A 16,652-nucleotide genomic window follows, 5' to 3' on the forward strand; every position below is an offset into this window, starting at 1 on the left:
CTCCGGAAAACGTGCACAGACTCTGATCTCGTTTAAGATAGTGTCGTCCTCCTGCTCGTAGAACAAATGTTATGGCGCTCGCCCGCGAGATCTAATCCTGCGGTGAGGCTCGCAGACGGGGCTGCGGCGAATAGACGGATATCGCTTGGCTCGTTCGCTTTTGCATCCCGTCGGCAGCCCAACGGCAGAGATCCTGCTGAAGTTCCGGGGCAGGAGTCATGCGCCAATCGTCGACGTCGGGGCGGCGGGGGCGGGGCTGGCTTCGTAGGTTGACAGGGGCGCGTGGGGTGACCTGTTAATTTTAATCAGAACACGGGAATGGAGTGAACGCGGCTTGCGTCAATTATGTATCACATACTGCTGCTCTTGCTGCATACTCGGAGTGCGACGCGACCGAGCGAGCGAGTGAGTTGGAGTAGCGGGCCATGGGCACGGACGTGGGGAGGGGTACGGGAGGAAAGAGTGCGCGACACTCACGCGGGAGAGCTAGGGTTGCAAGCGATAAAGTCAAGAGTCACCCCAGACAGTCACCGCAGAGCCTTGCAAAGTATTCCTAAAAGAAGGAGAAAAAATCTCGAACACCGCAAAGCACCTGGGAGATGCAAAAGTCACCTGCCCTGGAGGCTGCCAACGCTGTTGTAGCCGGAGGATAGACATGCTCTCACATATGTGTTCCGAGAGTTCCACATGCGGTTCCAACGAAGGCTACAGCCGCTGCGACGCGGGAAGACCACGAAGATTATTATCTTTGTCATTAGCGGGCGAGAAAAGTGTATGTAGGCGAAAGTGAGGGAAGAGAGTAGAGACGAGGAAGCCACATCGGCTTACGGTTTCCCGGAGTCGGCGAGTCGACGAACTTGGTCTTCCTTGAAGATGAAGGCGGAGGAGAACTTCTGCGCTTACGCGGGTGAAAGTGGGAGCGGACGCTGGAAAAATGCTCCGACAAACTCGCTGATGAGAGCGGGAAAAGCTCTTCGAATCGAAAAGTGCAGTCGCACCGAGAGATTCGCCTCGAAGCTTCTTCTCGCGACCAACATTATGCATGGCGTACGGGCTCGTTCTCTCACCGGATGCGGAAGCCGCCGGAACTTCCGCCGAACCGGACGGATAACTCTTCTTCTCTCTCATAGTCGCTGATACTCATCAGACTCAACGTTTACAATACCGTCGCAGATACATTGAAGTCGAATCGAGTAGCACCGCTACCGTCTGACTGAGCATAAGTTGGTTCCTGGAGAGCTTACGCCACTCCGCTCCGATGAGGAGACTTTCCTGACGATTTCTTTTCCTCTCTTTGCAGTCCTGAGTCTCCGAAATACCCAAGAAGAAGAACCACCAGACCCGCAGCTGATGCGGTTAGACAACATGTTAATCGCTGAAGGTGTTGCGGGTCCCGAGAAAGGAGGAGGAGCCGGTGCGGCTGCGAATGCGTCAGCAGCAGCGGCAGGTGGCGAAAACGCCATCGAGCACTCGGACTACCGGAATAAATTGGCCCAAATCAGACAAATCTACCATCAAGAACTAGAAAAATATGAACAGGTGAGTTTCACATCTACCCAGGTCCTGAACAAGTCGGATATCATTCGTATTCAATTTCGGATACATCGCCCCCGCTCCGAGCACGGCAATCGCGTTGAATCCGATCGACTCTAGACTCTCGCCGTGGCGTCCTGACAGAGCACCCGTTGACGTGAGCCCACCAGCCGGTTTAGTAGCAATTTTTTCGCTGTGTTCTTCCTTTCTCTCGCCTGGCGGACGACCGTCTACTCCACATGTCTTGTGTCAGCGTTGCCCGTAAAAATGGCCTAGTCAGTTAAGGTGACGTCTCTTCCGCCTCGCAATGATTGATGGGGTCTCTTTGAGAAGGAGCTTGCCCGTCCGCGAACCAGACAGCCGTCTACTGCGCTGCTGAGCAAGAGAACGGAGCGAGCATGGAGATTTCGAGACACGGGGAAATATATCTGCTCCTCCGAATACTTCAGATCACTTCGAATCGACGATTCGGTGAATTATAATTTATAATAAATAATAATCATTCGTCGAATCGTTCGATTTTTCATGCGCGGCTCATTCGGAAGCCGAGTCCGATGTGATGATTATTATTCTCGGGGCTCTTGGAGCGATGACCCGGGAGTGTTTTGGGGGACCTTCCTCCTTGGGTTTTTCGAAAATTCACTCCGTCATCACGCGAAGATTTCTGTTTCCTTTGGTCCGCCGTCGTGGGATTATTTTCCACCCAATGTCCTAGGTTCGAGTTCCTTTTCGGATGGCAGCTGTTGTATGAAACTTTTGGAATTCCTCTCATTTAGCTCGATTTGGGTTGGTTGGTTGGATCGAACGAACGTTGGGAAACGAAAGAAAAACGGAAAAAATAAAGAAGAAGGAGGCGTCGGCGTGTTGGGACAACGTTGGGTCGGGGCCGTTGCCGTTGGCTGTTCGAGAGACTTGAAGGCCCTCCTACAGCAGACCAGCCCTCCTGGGCCGAATCCATCAAAGGCGGGCGGTGACCAATCAAATTTGAGCGACAGCCCCAGGCCAGGCCCCTGAGTCGCGCATGCGCGCTCAACTGTCGGCCGCCCTTCGTGTCCTGCACTCTCACATATTGTGGGAGCCAGGCCGCCAGCCACCCATCCAACCAACAAGCCTTGCGACTCGGGCTCCGAGGGGCCTCCATGCCGTTTCCCTGCTCAGGGTCCCCGCCGGGGGCTGAGCCGAGTTCCCGCGCGGGTCCGTGTCAGGCCTCGGCAGCAGCAGTAGCTCGGCTCGTCCCTCTGCATGTCCCTCCGATGGTTTCTTGTTAGTCCTCGTGAGGAGGTTCGGCAGGATCTGCTCGCTCCGCGAATTCACCTTTCCACGCGTGAGACTCGCCATAATAAATTTCAGACACGAGCTATGAATTCCTCCGACAAAAAAATAACGAGGCAATAATATTCTTCCACGGGAAGTTTGCGGGTGAATCAAGAACTCATGAAACTACATATTACGTTTCGTTCGAGGGTCGCACGAGTTTTTTCCCTGTCGGTCGGGATCCGCCAATGCTCTATCCATCGGAGGAACAGATGCACGTGGGATCCCGTCATCGAAACTCCCAAAATGCGGGTAACGGTTTCAAGAAGCGTGCGAAACTTATTGTGAGTATCGTAAGCTTCGATGCGGGGTGACAAGACAGTGGCTGGACGAGGAGAGGCCGACGGCAGCCGAGTGGGTGATGTGACGTCGTCGGTGGCGGCGGCGGCGGCAGCATGGGGGAAATAACGGAAGAGACAACAGCGGGACACGGTTGACCTCCTCAGACATCGTGCGCTTGCTGCACGGAGTTGCTGCCAGTCAGTGCGCGTACACAGACAGCCAGACTGACACGCGCACACGAACATACTAAGCCTCGTCAAGTCGAGTCAACTCCCAAAAGCTTGTTCTACGAGAAAAGCAAAGTTTGCGCTCCGTCTCTCTGAAGCGTTCGTTCGCCACTTTACGGGCTGTACGAAGCAAGCAAGGGGAGGCTGCGCCTCCGAGTGCGGGACGGCTGGGGGCGGATGCGAAGTGGATGGGGACCGGAGCTGAGTAGTACGCGGCCGCATCTCGGCGAACAACGACGACAACAACAACCGAAAGCATCCATAAGAATGTTGTCGCCCTTGAGAGCGACAACGACGACATCACCGGCGGCTCGCCGCGGGATTTTAGCGAGAACAGAGGAAATTTGTCGCGAGGCCTTCCCGGAAAGCGAGCGAGGAGGAGAGCGGTCCCATATAGAGCCATAGGGTATCGCAGGGCTCGGCATGCAGTCCGCGCGGCATTGACGACATCCATCGATCCGATGTCACGTTTTCTCGGTGAGGGATCGGGTGAATGTCGGGAATGCGTTCGCCGACGAGCTCGCTGGTCGGACCGTCCCATGTGGAGTCCATTCGACGGCGAGTCAGCAAGATATCGAGCCCACCGATCGGACTGTGATCCAGCGAGTTTGAGCGGGCGATTTGCATGAGATCTCGATTAGGTTGAGCGTCGATATCGTTTTGTGTAGCCGCTCGTTTCCCGAACAGGCACGCATCGGTTTCCCACTATCTCCCACTCGCACAACCGACACTCACTTAGTCACACAGTCGCACACTCGTCCCCGCGAGCGAGTCTGGCCGTGGAGCGTGCGACAAAGGGTGACGGCTCCTAACAGATCAAACCGCTCGAAAAACGTTCGAGCGTATCATGCTGACCATCGAGACGCTAATAGTGGTATCATGGAGATTCGTGGGCCTGCTGGCGAATCGATTCGGGGCCTGCGGTTTCCGTTCGATGCCATTCGCCGACGAAGTCACCGTACATTTCATCGACGAGTGATTTTGCTCCACGACCGAAGACTCGAAGTCGTCTCGGTTTCGACGTTCTCGAAAATCCCTGAACATGGACCTCGTGACTCGGGATCGATTGTCTCTGGAAATAATCTCTGCCGCGCTCACCTACCGGATATTTTCCATCCTACACCGTAATCTACTTCAACGTGACAACATTCCTTCGGAGCCACATGTTCGACATGGACCACCGGCTCGTCCAGCGGAGCGGACATGCAAATGCCGATGGAACGAAGTTTGAACGGATCCACGACTCATTTTCGATGCTCGATACCCTCGTGTGTCAAATACGCTTCGATGTGATTATAGTGGGCGGCGGAGCGAGCGACCGAAACGCTCGTACGGGTACCGTATCTTGGGACGGCGATCTCCTATGCTTATCTGCTGCCGAGCCCGGCCGTTTGTCCATTCGATGTGAGTCGCGTTCGTTCGACGGAGTGAGTCACGATGCTCGGTGTCCTTGACCCCACCCACCCCTTACAGCCCGTGGCTAGCGGGCTACTGGTCTTCGACGCAGCTCAGATATCCTTCATGTTCGCTTGTCTCCAGAGTTCCGTTCGCCGACAATGAAATTACCGAGCCCGGCGTTTGACGCTGATTTACCCGCTCGAATCGTAGCGCCGCCGTCGCAGCGCCAGTGGACGGTTATCTATCGCTGATAAGATAATGCGCAGTGTTTAGTACATAACAAATGAGGTGTCGCTTTCGACGCCGCTTTCAATCTTAGTCTCGGTGGCAGTTCGCGCGGGCTCGGTTCGCTTTCCTGAACAGCCTTGCTGAGATCGCGACGAAAGCTCCTACTACTAGTTCGCCGAACGGAGCGTTAAACACTTATAATTTAGGGCCATTTTTCGCTTCCTCCGGCCGACTGGCTGGTAGAGTGGGCTGGCGAAGACAAAAACAGCAGATTGTCATCTCACTCGAAGCGAGCGAGCGAACATGTCGACGACTCGGTCGAGACGAAGGAGTCGATGTTACACGCGCAACTGAGTCGAGTAATAGCATCAGTCGAAGCGGGAAGAAGAAACTCTTCCCGCCGTACCGCTGACGACTGGCTGATGACATATTCTTTCTCACGCACCCTTTCGAATTTCGCACTTTCTGAGCCCCGACTCCTTTTCATCATCCGCCGGCCGTCCATTCCCGACAGCATCGAACATTCTGTCCGATTCGGCGCTGTTTCGGTCATTCCGAGCCAGGAACCCGTCGTATCATTTTTCCGGAGCGCTGCGTCGATTTATTCCAGGATATCCAGAAACCGGTGGCTAGAGGAGGATGGCTGGCGAGGGAACCCTCCGAGTTCCGGGGGTTCGTTTCTTTGAACAAGGGACTGATAGAGCGGGTTCCGAGGTCCGTCGTTTGAGCGTTCGAAGTGAATGGCTTCCTTCCGTCGATATATCCTTGCGCTTTTGCCGCTCGTGGGATGCGGCTATTTAATGTTGAGTGCAGCTTGTTCGCAATTATCTTTGTTCTTAGTTGCCGACTGCATGACCGGGAGGAAAACAGCGGCAAAACGAGCGCCATCGCTCGGGGCGTTGGGCCGAGCTGGGGAGGTAGCGGGGGGGGGCGAACAGGGCGCATCGAGCACGGCTGTGATCGGCGGGCAGAGGCAGGGGGCAATGCTACAGCAGGACCTTCTTCCGTGGTTATTACTGGCCCATTTCTGGTAATAGCCGTCCATGCTCTCTTTTCCCTCTTCTTCGAGTGGCTCGGACGGACAGAGAGCGGGGAGGCAGGGGCTAGGGGAAAAAGGGGGAGGGGGTCGCGGGATGGGTGAACGCTCGACCGATGCGATGGGTATGAGCGAATCAGGGCAGCGACGAGCAGCGGAACGAGTTACCGGGAACGGTCATAATGAGTAAGTGCCCGCCACCAATCGGCTGGTTCGAGAGCTTCAGCAAGATGCCGTGACGTGAGTTTTCCTTCCATGACGTGCCAGGTCCGAAAGACCGCGATAGCTCCGAGTCGGCTGCGGCTGTTATGGTCGCTCCCGGATGCTTGTTCCGAGATGCTCTTTCGCATGATCGGCGTCACAATATCTTCCCGCATCCAGCCTGCCGGTGCTCCTGTCCTGCGAGAAAGCTGTGGCTCTCAACAAGAGAGTCATCATCCTTTCATTGCTAATTCAGACTTAATGCATCCGAAGAAGGGGAACGAGAAGGAGACGACGCCGACTGTGACCGACCATGCAGCGAACAGGATGCAGGACGGGGTGCGGGGTTGGTTTCAGAAGGACGATGACGGCGCGGCGGCGATCCGGGAAGAATCGGTGCTGACCGGAAATACTGAGGCAACCGGAACTGAACATCATGAGAGAGATAGAAAAAGAGGATAGCGAGCCGGGTCTCAGATAGCCCGCGCTCCAACGGCTTCTCTTGGCTCCGAGCCCAAAGCTTGCGAGGCTTCCTCCCTCATGTAGCGGCGAGGTGGCCTACTCAGACTTCGGCGCAGCTGTATTCTACGATTGGGACTCGTTTCTCAGCACATGGGCCGACAAACTACGTACCATTCTATGGGCTGCTACATGTGCGGAATTCTCATCCGTGCGATCTTCGACGATGTCCACGACCGTTTTGTCCCGGATGCCGATGGCTAATCCGGAAGCCTACCACCCAACCGATGAGACGCCTGACCGAGCGGCAGAACAGCGACAGTATCAGGAGCGTGATCTGTTTCACAAAAGCGAGTCCGCGACAATTACCGTATCGCCAATATATAGTAGGTCTTATGGTGATGCGATCCCTTCGGTGATTACGCTGGGGGCGGTCTGGAACGGCCTGGAACGGAACACAGAAGTCGAGGAGCGTTTTTCGAGCTCCCGCAAGTTCCTCAAGCCGCGTCGCTTCGGAGAGGAGGTGGAACGGAAAGATGAAATCGAGAGAAGTTCCGGGTCTGGCCGAATGTCGATGGTTGTTGGTTGTCGAGGCATTGAGGTGAATCGTTGTGAACAGCCTCTTTGCATCGCTGTGAGTGAGTGTGCCAGTGTTCTTCGTCCTGGTCTTTTGAGCCTCGAGAGCGCGAACCGGAGTCTGCTCACGTCGCTGATAACCACTTGACTCCTTTGTAAATCCTTGTTCTCCTTGTGTATCTCTCGTCGCCCGGGTCCCTCTTCTCCCCTCGTCTGTGAATGTGAGCGAGTTGTTCCTTTCCGCTCACGCTCCTTGTTTGCAGTCCCTGTGCTTTTGTGGGTTGTATCGGGCTCTCTCGAGGTCTGGAATTTCCATCCGGTTCAAATGTGGCGATACTTCCCGAAGATTTTTCCCTCTCGATCGGTGACAAAAAAAAAACGAATGATGAGATGTATCCGGAAGAACGAGGAACGGGGGGAAATCTCTCAGAGCAACAATCGGCCAGCCCCAGAGAGTAGAAATGTCGACGCAGCTGGACTTGAAGATGTCATTGCGAGTGTCTTTTGGTGCAGAAACTCATTCATCTATTCTGTCTGCTGCATTCAATACTTGGCTCCGATCGACTCAACTCGAGTCTTTGCGAACCGCGCGGTCATTGATTGGCGAGGCCTTGAGATCTTTCGTGAGCAGGCGAGTTGAGTCAGTAGTGACCATTGGTTATCGTCTTTCGATGCCGCCGCCGTCGCCACCGCTGTTGCAAAAAGAAAAGATTCGAGATGGGAAAATAGGGGATCGAGTGAGGATGGCGGCGTATTTATGGGGTGATGTCGGTGGTCGCCTGCTTGCTTCGTTGGTCAGTTGGTCAGTCACTGAGACTCGTCGGTCGGTCAGTCGGTCGCTCGACTCGTTGTTCTCCTGAGTGTACGCTCCACTAAGTTCTTTCTCGCTTTGCGACTCCTTTGAGTCGTTCAGCCATAACAACAAGGGTGACGAGGACGACCGACGCTAATGATGACTGGACAGTGGTCAAGAAGTGGGGAGTAAAAAACGACCGGCCATGATTCAGCGTCCAGCTCTTTGCTATTGGAGATATCGCTTCGTTAAGCTCCAAGGCTGCGAGAGAGCAGCGACGACGACCCCACTAGCGGCCGCCGCGGCGGCCGTCGTTATTAAAGTTTCTTTTCTCCTTATTCTCATCTTTTCGTTCTTTCCTTCGCCCGTCTGGCCGATTGGATAACTTACTAGATGGATAACTCGCTGCTTTTTGGATAACTCCAATCCAGAGTGGTCGGCTGGTCTCCGCGCTGCCTGGTCCTTGAAGCCCAGCGAGGGAAATGAGAGACCTATCCAATTATGGAACAAGCTGCCAAGTGAGCGAGGCCACGGCCGAGACCCTGTTCAAGGGGAGGATGGAGCCGACTATGGAGAAGGGTTGCCTGGCGGCCACGTCTAATCTTCAATTTCTCCTCTTCCTCTCGACTTGAGTAAATTCAACCGCTGCCTTCGACGCCTCTCTCCGGAGGAGTTCGAGAAGTGAGGACTTAAGCTCAAAGTGGAATCTGGTCGCGAGACTCACTTGATCCCGTCGGTCTCATGCGGTCAATTCGACTAATTTTCTCTCAGCTGTTCGAGGAGACCATGTTTCGGTCGTTCCGGTGTGATCTCTCGGATCTCGGGGCATCTCTCGTCTCCGGACTTCCCGTGGAAATGTTCGTTATATTCTTCCGTCAGCCGTCTTGGCCGACTTCCCCATCGTGGAAAACAACAGCGCTGTAAGACGGGCTCACTCCGTCCGAGTTGCGCGTCCGACGGCGTGATTTATTGAAAGAGCTCCCTGTCTTTCTTCCCCGAGCCGCCTGCACGAAGCATTCGCTCAGCGATAGTGGCTCTATTTTCCTGCCTTCTTCCCAAATCAACAAATTGTACATCTCTCGCAATGACGTTGCGGTTCACCGATCCATCTGACCGAATTCGGACCAAGCGACGGTCGGCATTCGCCCGGAGCGACGAATTCGACTACCAAGAGAGTTTTCCACTCTGTCCCCGGAACGCGTGAGTCCATAGATCCGAATTGATACGCAGTGTCTAGGACTCGTGAAGATATCTGTATCCGTGAATGTCGAGTGTCGCTCGTGGAGGAGTCGTGGAAAGAAATTCATGTCGTTTGGGATAGGGGTCGCAACACTCGTTGTTGTGTTCACCGATGTTCATTCATCTGCGAGTGTCTATCGGCTTGCCGATAGGTCCAATTCTCCTCTTCCCGATCCGGTCCGGACCGTTGTTTGACTGCTCAGGGCGGACTGTGGAGGTGAGAATTCCGTGTCAGACCCTTAATCACTCATTGTTCTCTGCGAGAGTGAGGGAAAAAACTTGTTGGACTCAAAGGCGCCGTGTCGCTGTAGGTTTAGGCGGAACATCGTAGACGAATCTCGTCCCATTGTTCTTCCGGTGGAAGCCAAGACTCGGTCCCAAATCCCGCTCCCGGCTATCTCTTGTTCCGGGCTCCTTCTTCCATAGTATGTAGCTAGCTCGGTAGGGTTAAGTTGCGCTTAATAATAGGGCTTCATCTGTCTACTGTGCATTATCCTGTTATCTCGTCGCTCATATATCGAAGGCTTTTGTTTACCCGCCACGATGAATGCAACCCTTCTCCTGTGCGTCCTTTCGGTTGTCTCCCGGACTAGTCGCCTCCCTAGCTCGCTCCCCGCTTTGCGATAGCGGCCGGTAGCGCCTACGTGGTAAGACTTTGCCTCCATCCATCGGTCGGTCGGTCGGTCTGACGCTCGATTCATACCAACCGTCGACGGTGAAGCGATCGGTAGATCGACTCGAACTCCTTGTCTGTCCCGCCGAACGATACGGAGATTATCGGACATCCATTTAGCGATTGTCTTCTTTTTTTGGGTCTCCTTTCCGCTGTGCCCCGTGACTCCCGTTGACCTGCGCCCACAGAAGACGGGGGCGAGAGAATGTGGGGAACACTGCTGGTGCAGCGAAAGATTGAGCAAGGGGACAGAGTTGCATGGTGTCTTTGACTCTCCTTCCCCGGGATAATCTTCGCCGACTAGGCAGTGACCAGGAGGGTGAAGCGAGGAGCGTCTAGAGATAATATTAAGGACACGTCGTTTGGGTACGCCTAACCGTGGCCTATTGTGTGTGTGACCTTTTGTCTTGACTGTTCCTTTGTCGCGTACTGCCAATCCCTTTGTTTACTCAGGGGAATGGCGTCGAAGATCCAAAGGAATAGGAGGCGACGGCAGCGACATTCGGCCGTCCGAAGGAGGACTGAGTCAGGAGCAACTGAGGGTGCCGCTCCTGAAACCGGTACAGGTTCGCCCGTCGGGGGCCAGTTCGCTGCTTGGTGGGCGTCATCGTTTCCCTTATCCGCTGTTGACGAGACCCTCGGCGCCGACTGGAGACGTCTCGGCCAGCGGAGTATGCGAGGGGTTTCAACTCGCGTGGGAGCATCGCTACCGATTCCTCGGAGCTAGAATTACATACCTAGCGAAATGTCGTCGCCCCGTCCGGAAATTGAAGCGATCCGAGGACGGTCGAGGTGTCAAGGGTCGAAGGCAAAGAGTGCTCCTCAGAGCGGTCAATCGCGATCTCGGACCTGTTGCAGAAATCCAATTTAGTTGATCGAATTTCGGCGGTGATTCGAAAACGCCTCGAACGAACAAACCGAGCGACTGAGGATAGCCGACCTAAAACGAGTACCATTGAACGGCGGGACTCTTGTCGGAGCGTCCACCCCGGCAATCTGACATAAAGGACCGGCGAACGGAGGACAGATTCGTCCGTCGTTGGCTGCTGCATCCATCCTTCGTCCCATTCGGCCGCCCGTTCGTCAGTCAGTGAGTGTGGGATGGCTATAAGTTATTTTTATTGTAGTGGGCATTTGAGAACATAACGACATCCCCGCCGCTGGCACCCATCTCGCTTTCAACGCCAATTGAAATCAGCGGAGGTTTTTTTTCTGCGGGGCGCGGGAATCTCTCGAGAGAGAGAGCGAGAATGGGAAAAAGGACAATAAAACGAAAGTCCGTTTGTTGCTGAGTTTTTTTTCCCTCTCTGCCCACGCCCGCCGCCGAACTGGTGGCTGTTGCTATCGGCGGTCTGTTGTTGTTGTCGCCGCGGGCCGCGACAGCCCTTCTGGGGGCAGTTGTGATGCAGATCCACGCTGTCAAGTGGCAAATCGACAAAACAATATACGACCGCGAATGTTTTGTGTGTACAATGCTCCGTCTCACTGCATTTCCCCGAATAGTCGCCGAAGAATCTGCCAAGCCGTCGGTCGAAAGTCTTTCTGCGGGAGCCCGAACCCCAGGTCGTTCGAGCCCCGATAGAACGCGTTGGCTCCAGCGTTGAGGAAGCCCTCCTGTCCGAGATGAATCCGTGAGGCTCCAAGGTGTACCGACGCGGCCGTTCCGTTCGACCCTGGCCATGGAGCAATCTTCAGGCATGGTTTATGTCTTATGCGGGTTGCCCTGTCGGTCGCATGTACATACAATGCTCGGTTTGTTGGTTGGTCGGTTGGCCGGTCGTTAGCTTACCGGTAGGTGAAGGCGGGCGCACACGTCGCTGGAGAGCATCACACTGGCTGCAAAAACCAATACAAGACGGCTTGCAACAACAACAACGAGAGGAGATAGCGAGGGAAAGCTCGCGCGGAGCAGGTGGTTTCAAGCTGTATAATGTTTTTGTTTCGCCGTTCATTTCCCAAGCTGTGTGTCTGTGTCTTATCTCCAACTGTTCGACTGCCTGCCTGCCTGCCTGCTCGCCCGTCCGAGTGACTGACTGACTGACTGAAGGCCGAAAACGCGGACGAGCAGCCCTTGCGAGCAGCCCTCGCGAGCCGCCCTAGCGAGCTACCCTAGCGAGCTGCCCTAGCGAGCTGCCCTAGCGAGCAGCCCCCACGGGCGGGCAGCATTCAGTCAGCAAACAAAAACGCCTCCAGCATCCCAGAGGAGTGCTCGCAGAGCATACGACGGCCGTGGCGGCGTGCGCACGCGAGTGAAAGAGTAGAAGGTTTGTTAGTGGCCAGCCATCGCTCTCTTGCACATCATCATGGTCGTCATCATCATCAGCAGCAGCATTGAGGGAATGTTACACATCATAGAGGGCGAACGCCGCTCCGAGAGCATCCTTCCATTCATAAGAACATTTCGACCGACTGAGAGCAACATCAGTCACAGCGGTACAGGGAAGATACAGCCGTTGCAAATTACTCGACCAGACTGCAACGTGCACGGCTTCCGACCTGCCGATCCGGTGACCGCGGGCTCAGAACTCGTTTTTTTTCTCTCGTGGCCTGAGCACCTTGGTCAGATATGCCACCACCCGCCACGTCTCGAATTATCCCCGCCAGACCGCAAACCTAATCTTCGAGGGAGCTTCCCTACGCTCTCGATCAGCCCATCGAGTTCTCCTTCGGGTGAACTAGGCTTATAGCTAGCTAGCTAGCCACGTGAACCGCGGCCCGAAGCCTCTCGCCCAATCGGTCCAGCCCGGGCTCGAGACGTGGAGCCGAGTCGTCGCGTCGTCAGCTTGCGCAGATGGTCTCGCAGCATAATTTAGAAGTTTAATAAACTCTCCTTGACTACTTCCAACTGGTCACAATAAGACTGCGTGGTAAAACGATCCGCCGGACCGGTGGTCGCCGATTTCCCCCTCTCTCACGGTCTGCCCCCCTCCCCCCACTAGCAACCACTCGTTGGTGGGTGGGTGACTCGGAATATTGCTATAACTGGCCACCGAGTCTCCGTGTCCACGGTGTGTGTGTTTGTGGGAGTGTGTGTCCAGGTGGTCGTAATGTCCTCTGTCCAAAGTCACGAGGATGATCTAGGGCGAAACCAGCCGTTACCATTGCTGCCGCCGGCACTGCCGTCGTCTCCTCCTCCGTCTCCTACTTCTAGTTGAGAGAGCTCCCGCTCCGGTTCGAACACCGCTCTGCCCGGACCTACGTTTGGTTGCGGTGTATGTTATAGGTATTAGCCGTGTGACAGTGGCCCCTCCTACGCCGTTGCCCGCGTCACAACTTCCGTCGCCAGCTGAGCATTCCCCCTCGACAACGGCACGGTTAGCTGCTCGATTCCTTAGTTACAGAGTCAATTTCCTTGCGGCGGAGCCTCCATCGCGCGTCTATTTTATAAATCCCCATCTCCTTCTCATTTCATTCCCGTGAGGTATATGCAGTTTTCTATTAACAGAGGAGCTTCCGACCAAATCCCCGAGTCTTGTCTTCTCCGCCGCTGGAACCTCGCCAACGGTCCCGTTTCCCTCGTCGGCTCATGGCCGAAAGCAAAATTATCTGACAAGGGGATTACTCCGGTACAACTTGAAAAGGGGAACATAGTCGTCTCATAGATCTCCTGGCCGACGAGCTCTCCTTCTACCGTCTATTCCTTGCGGCTGCGCGAAGAATAAACACACTGGGATTTCGCGACGGCAACCTCATATTGGTTGTTCTTGTACCCACCCCTTCGGCGAAGATGCTGATCCTACGTATCGATTCTTTCGGCTTCCTCTGAAATTCCCACCTCGTACCCCCCACCCGGAAAGTATGACGTCAAGTCCCTCGTGAAAGACACCGCGAACCGCCGCGCCGCCGTATCACTTCGTAGATCGAATTCCGACGAAATTGAAATTTGCGGAAGCGCCTACAAGGGCAGCCATCGCGATGAGTTCGAGCCCTAAAGCGTATTAAGAATCTCAGCTGAAGTGATCCCCGGAAGCCTCGAGGCGTCAAATTCTAGCCCGAGTGCTTCAGCGGCTGCCTGTCTTTCTGTGGGTCCATCGCATGCTGCCGGGCCGGATTGGGGACCGGCTCTGCCTGTCCGGAGGAAGAGGTCCTCGAGTTCGGTCGTCACTTAATGATAGAATGAGAGCTGCTAGGAAACTGCCTGCTAGCAAACGGGGACGGGGGCAAACCGGCTAGCGGGCTGGGAGAAATACTCGCCCCGGGCGGGCAGCAAGCGCGCGCGATCCATTTTAGGCTAATAGTAGAGAGTAGACGAAAAGAGTAGATGGTTGCCCGGTCAGCGGCGGCGGCGGCGGCGGCGACTGCTACGACGAGGAGAAGAGTGAGGAACCTATCCTAATAGTCGCTATCTCCCCCGCCGGCATGCGCCGGCTCGCTATCATACTCGAGCGACGAAGAAATAGCAAGAGGGCCAAAGTGGAATGGAACTCTTGAGGTCACCAACGACATGTATCCTTCCGTTATGTTTCCTCATTCCCCTCCAACTGCGTAGCGCTCGGTAATGTCACTGAGTGGGGGTCGTCGAGTGTCGAGTTCATGGTCTCCGCTTGTTCTCGATAATGATCCAGCGGTAGTCAGTGTAAGGGGAGGGAAGACTCCCGGACGATAATTTCCAACGTATCGTGAGACCCGGGGTCGAAATCTTGCCGGGAATTTCCAAAGAGAATAAGAACACGGGTTCCTCCTCGGACGCTCCTCTCTGTGGAGAAATGATTCGAGTTGCTGGAATGACAGAACTAACCTGCTGCATTTTCTTCATTCCAGGCGTGCAATGAGTTCACCACCCACGTGACGAATCTCCTACGGGAGCAGAGTCGAACGCGCCCAATAACTCAAAAGGAAATCGAAAGGATGGTTCAGATAATCCACAAGAAATTCAACTCCATCCAAGTCCAACTCAAGCAGAGTACCTGCGAGGCCGTCATGATCCTACGGTCGAGGTTCCTTGACGCAAGGTACGTGATCGATCTTTCGCTCGAGGCTCTCCGGGCCGAAGCCCTGGAAGGCTCTGGTCTCGCGTTATCGGTATCGCTATGTATAACGGGAATTACGCTGGGAGCGCTGGAATACGAGAGAAGATTCATAGTTCACCTCCAATGAATCGACTGCTAGTCGAGAGGTTAGGAACGTTCTGCCCGCGAGTCTCCCACGGCACGCAGCCGGATCGATTGCTTCTCAATCCAGCTGCGAAGTTTGCGAGTTTTCTAGGCTGGTCGATTCATTGCGTAGTGATTTCCCGCTCGCTGCGATCTTGAGGAGCGAGCGGCGGTCTCCGCTCGGCCTCCCGATCGGAAATGTATCGCCGAACTGGATCCGCCGGCCCATGCATCGACGTCCAATCGAGCGGCTCGGAAAACCCGTGGATATTTCATTAAACACTCCCCCCGTGGCGGACTCGATCGAAATATAAATTCAGTCCGATTCCCGCAGCGGTTCCGGCGAAGAACTCTTTTCCAATTTTACGGGCTGATTCCCTCTCGCGGGAGGGACCTCCGTTCGAGAACGACAGCCGAAGTAAAAAGTCAGCAAATGAGAGTTAGATTTGAGAAAGCGTTTTCCTTTTAATTTGTCCTCATCGCGTCTCCTCGCTCGGCTGTCGAGTTAATTGCCGGCGATAATTGTTCATCTTATACTGGCAGTTATTGGGCGGCTTTCCCGCTCGCCTTCCTGGACTGAGAGTCGGGGAGAGAGTGTAAAAAAGACAGCTCCGAAAAAAGAGCCTGCCTGTCGGGTCGAGCGACGACGGCCTGAGGGACGAGGGGGCGGCGCCGGCGGCACATCACCGAGCAACGATCAAAGGCTTCAGGGTTCAACAGAAGCAGCCGAGGATTCGGTGCCGCTCGGTAGTCCTGAACAACTGCGCGACAACAATGCCCGCTGATAAGAGCATTAATTGTTGTCTTGTCCGTTGGGATAGAATGTTGGATGTTCACTGGATGGCAAGCAGCATGGCAAGGGGTATGGCGAGCTAACTGCAAGCAGGCTGCATCTAATGGAACGGCTCTGGACATCGGATCCCAGGAGTGTCTCGGCTTGATGGATGAAATTCGCATCTAGTTTTATTTACGCACCTCCTGCCCTCAGCCGATGCTCCCCCATCGTCCGGGCCCCTCAGCGTAATGTCCCCCACCGATCCCTGTTTGTCCTGCCCTGAACGTCCCTGGTCTCTTTTAATTAAATCTTCGCCGCTGCATCCATCGGCTATGCAACCGAGTGGCACAGATTTCAATAAGACTTAGAACAAAGACAACGACAATCTTGAGCTTCACGCGCCATGAAACCCTTGTCCACCTCATTCATTTGTTCGTCGGTTGGCCACGCGGCCTCGCTCTCGACGACGAGCTGGGGGTCCGTTTCGACCGTTTCGAGAGCTTCGGCCCCGAATGCTAGCGCGTATCGCGGCGATCCCATGCTCAACGAGTCTCTGTGCGGTGTCGAAGGAAAACTTGCCGAGAGATGTCCGAGCTTCCGCATTATTCGTGCGAACTCCTGCTCCTCTCGGACAGCCGTTCCGCCGCTTAGTCGGGCGCGAGCAACTCCCAGCGGAAAAGAGTTGTCCAGGCGATGGAACGAGCTCGGCAGACCGAGTGAGTGGGCAAGCGGAAGGTAACGGACAAGTTCAGCAGGGGAGGCGAGCGAACGAAGGTTTCAGACGAGCAAGTCTCGGAAAAGTTACTTTCTCTTGCTAATTGCCTT

General features: G+C 54.9%; 1 protein-coding gene across 1 annotated transcript in view; it reads left to right on the forward strand.

Moving 5' to 3' along the window:
* Nucleotides 1-1,305: 1,305 nt before the first annotated feature.
* Nucleotides 1,306-16,652, forward strand: part of LOC100899090 (PBX homeobox extradenticle) — a 28,091-nt gene continuing 12,744 nt past the window's right edge. Inside the window, exons 1-2 of the mRNA XM_018641021.1 lie at nt 1,306-1,539; nt 14,721-14,911. Coding sequence (XP_018496537.1) covers nt 1,351-1,539; nt 14,721-14,911 — 380 coding nt within the window. The 5' untranslated portion in view covers nt 1,306-1,350. The remainder of the gene's footprint in view (nt 1,540-14,720; nt 14,912-16,652) is intronic.

This window comes from Galendromus occidentalis, unplaced genomic scaffold (genome assembly GCF_000255335.2).
Source record: "Galendromus occidentalis unplaced genomic scaffold, Mocc_1.1 scf7180000077517, whole genome shotgun sequence".
In the NCBI taxonomy this organism is placed as follows: Eukaryota; Metazoa; Arthropoda; class Arachnida; order Mesostigmata; family Phytoseiidae; genus Galendromus; species Galendromus occidentalis.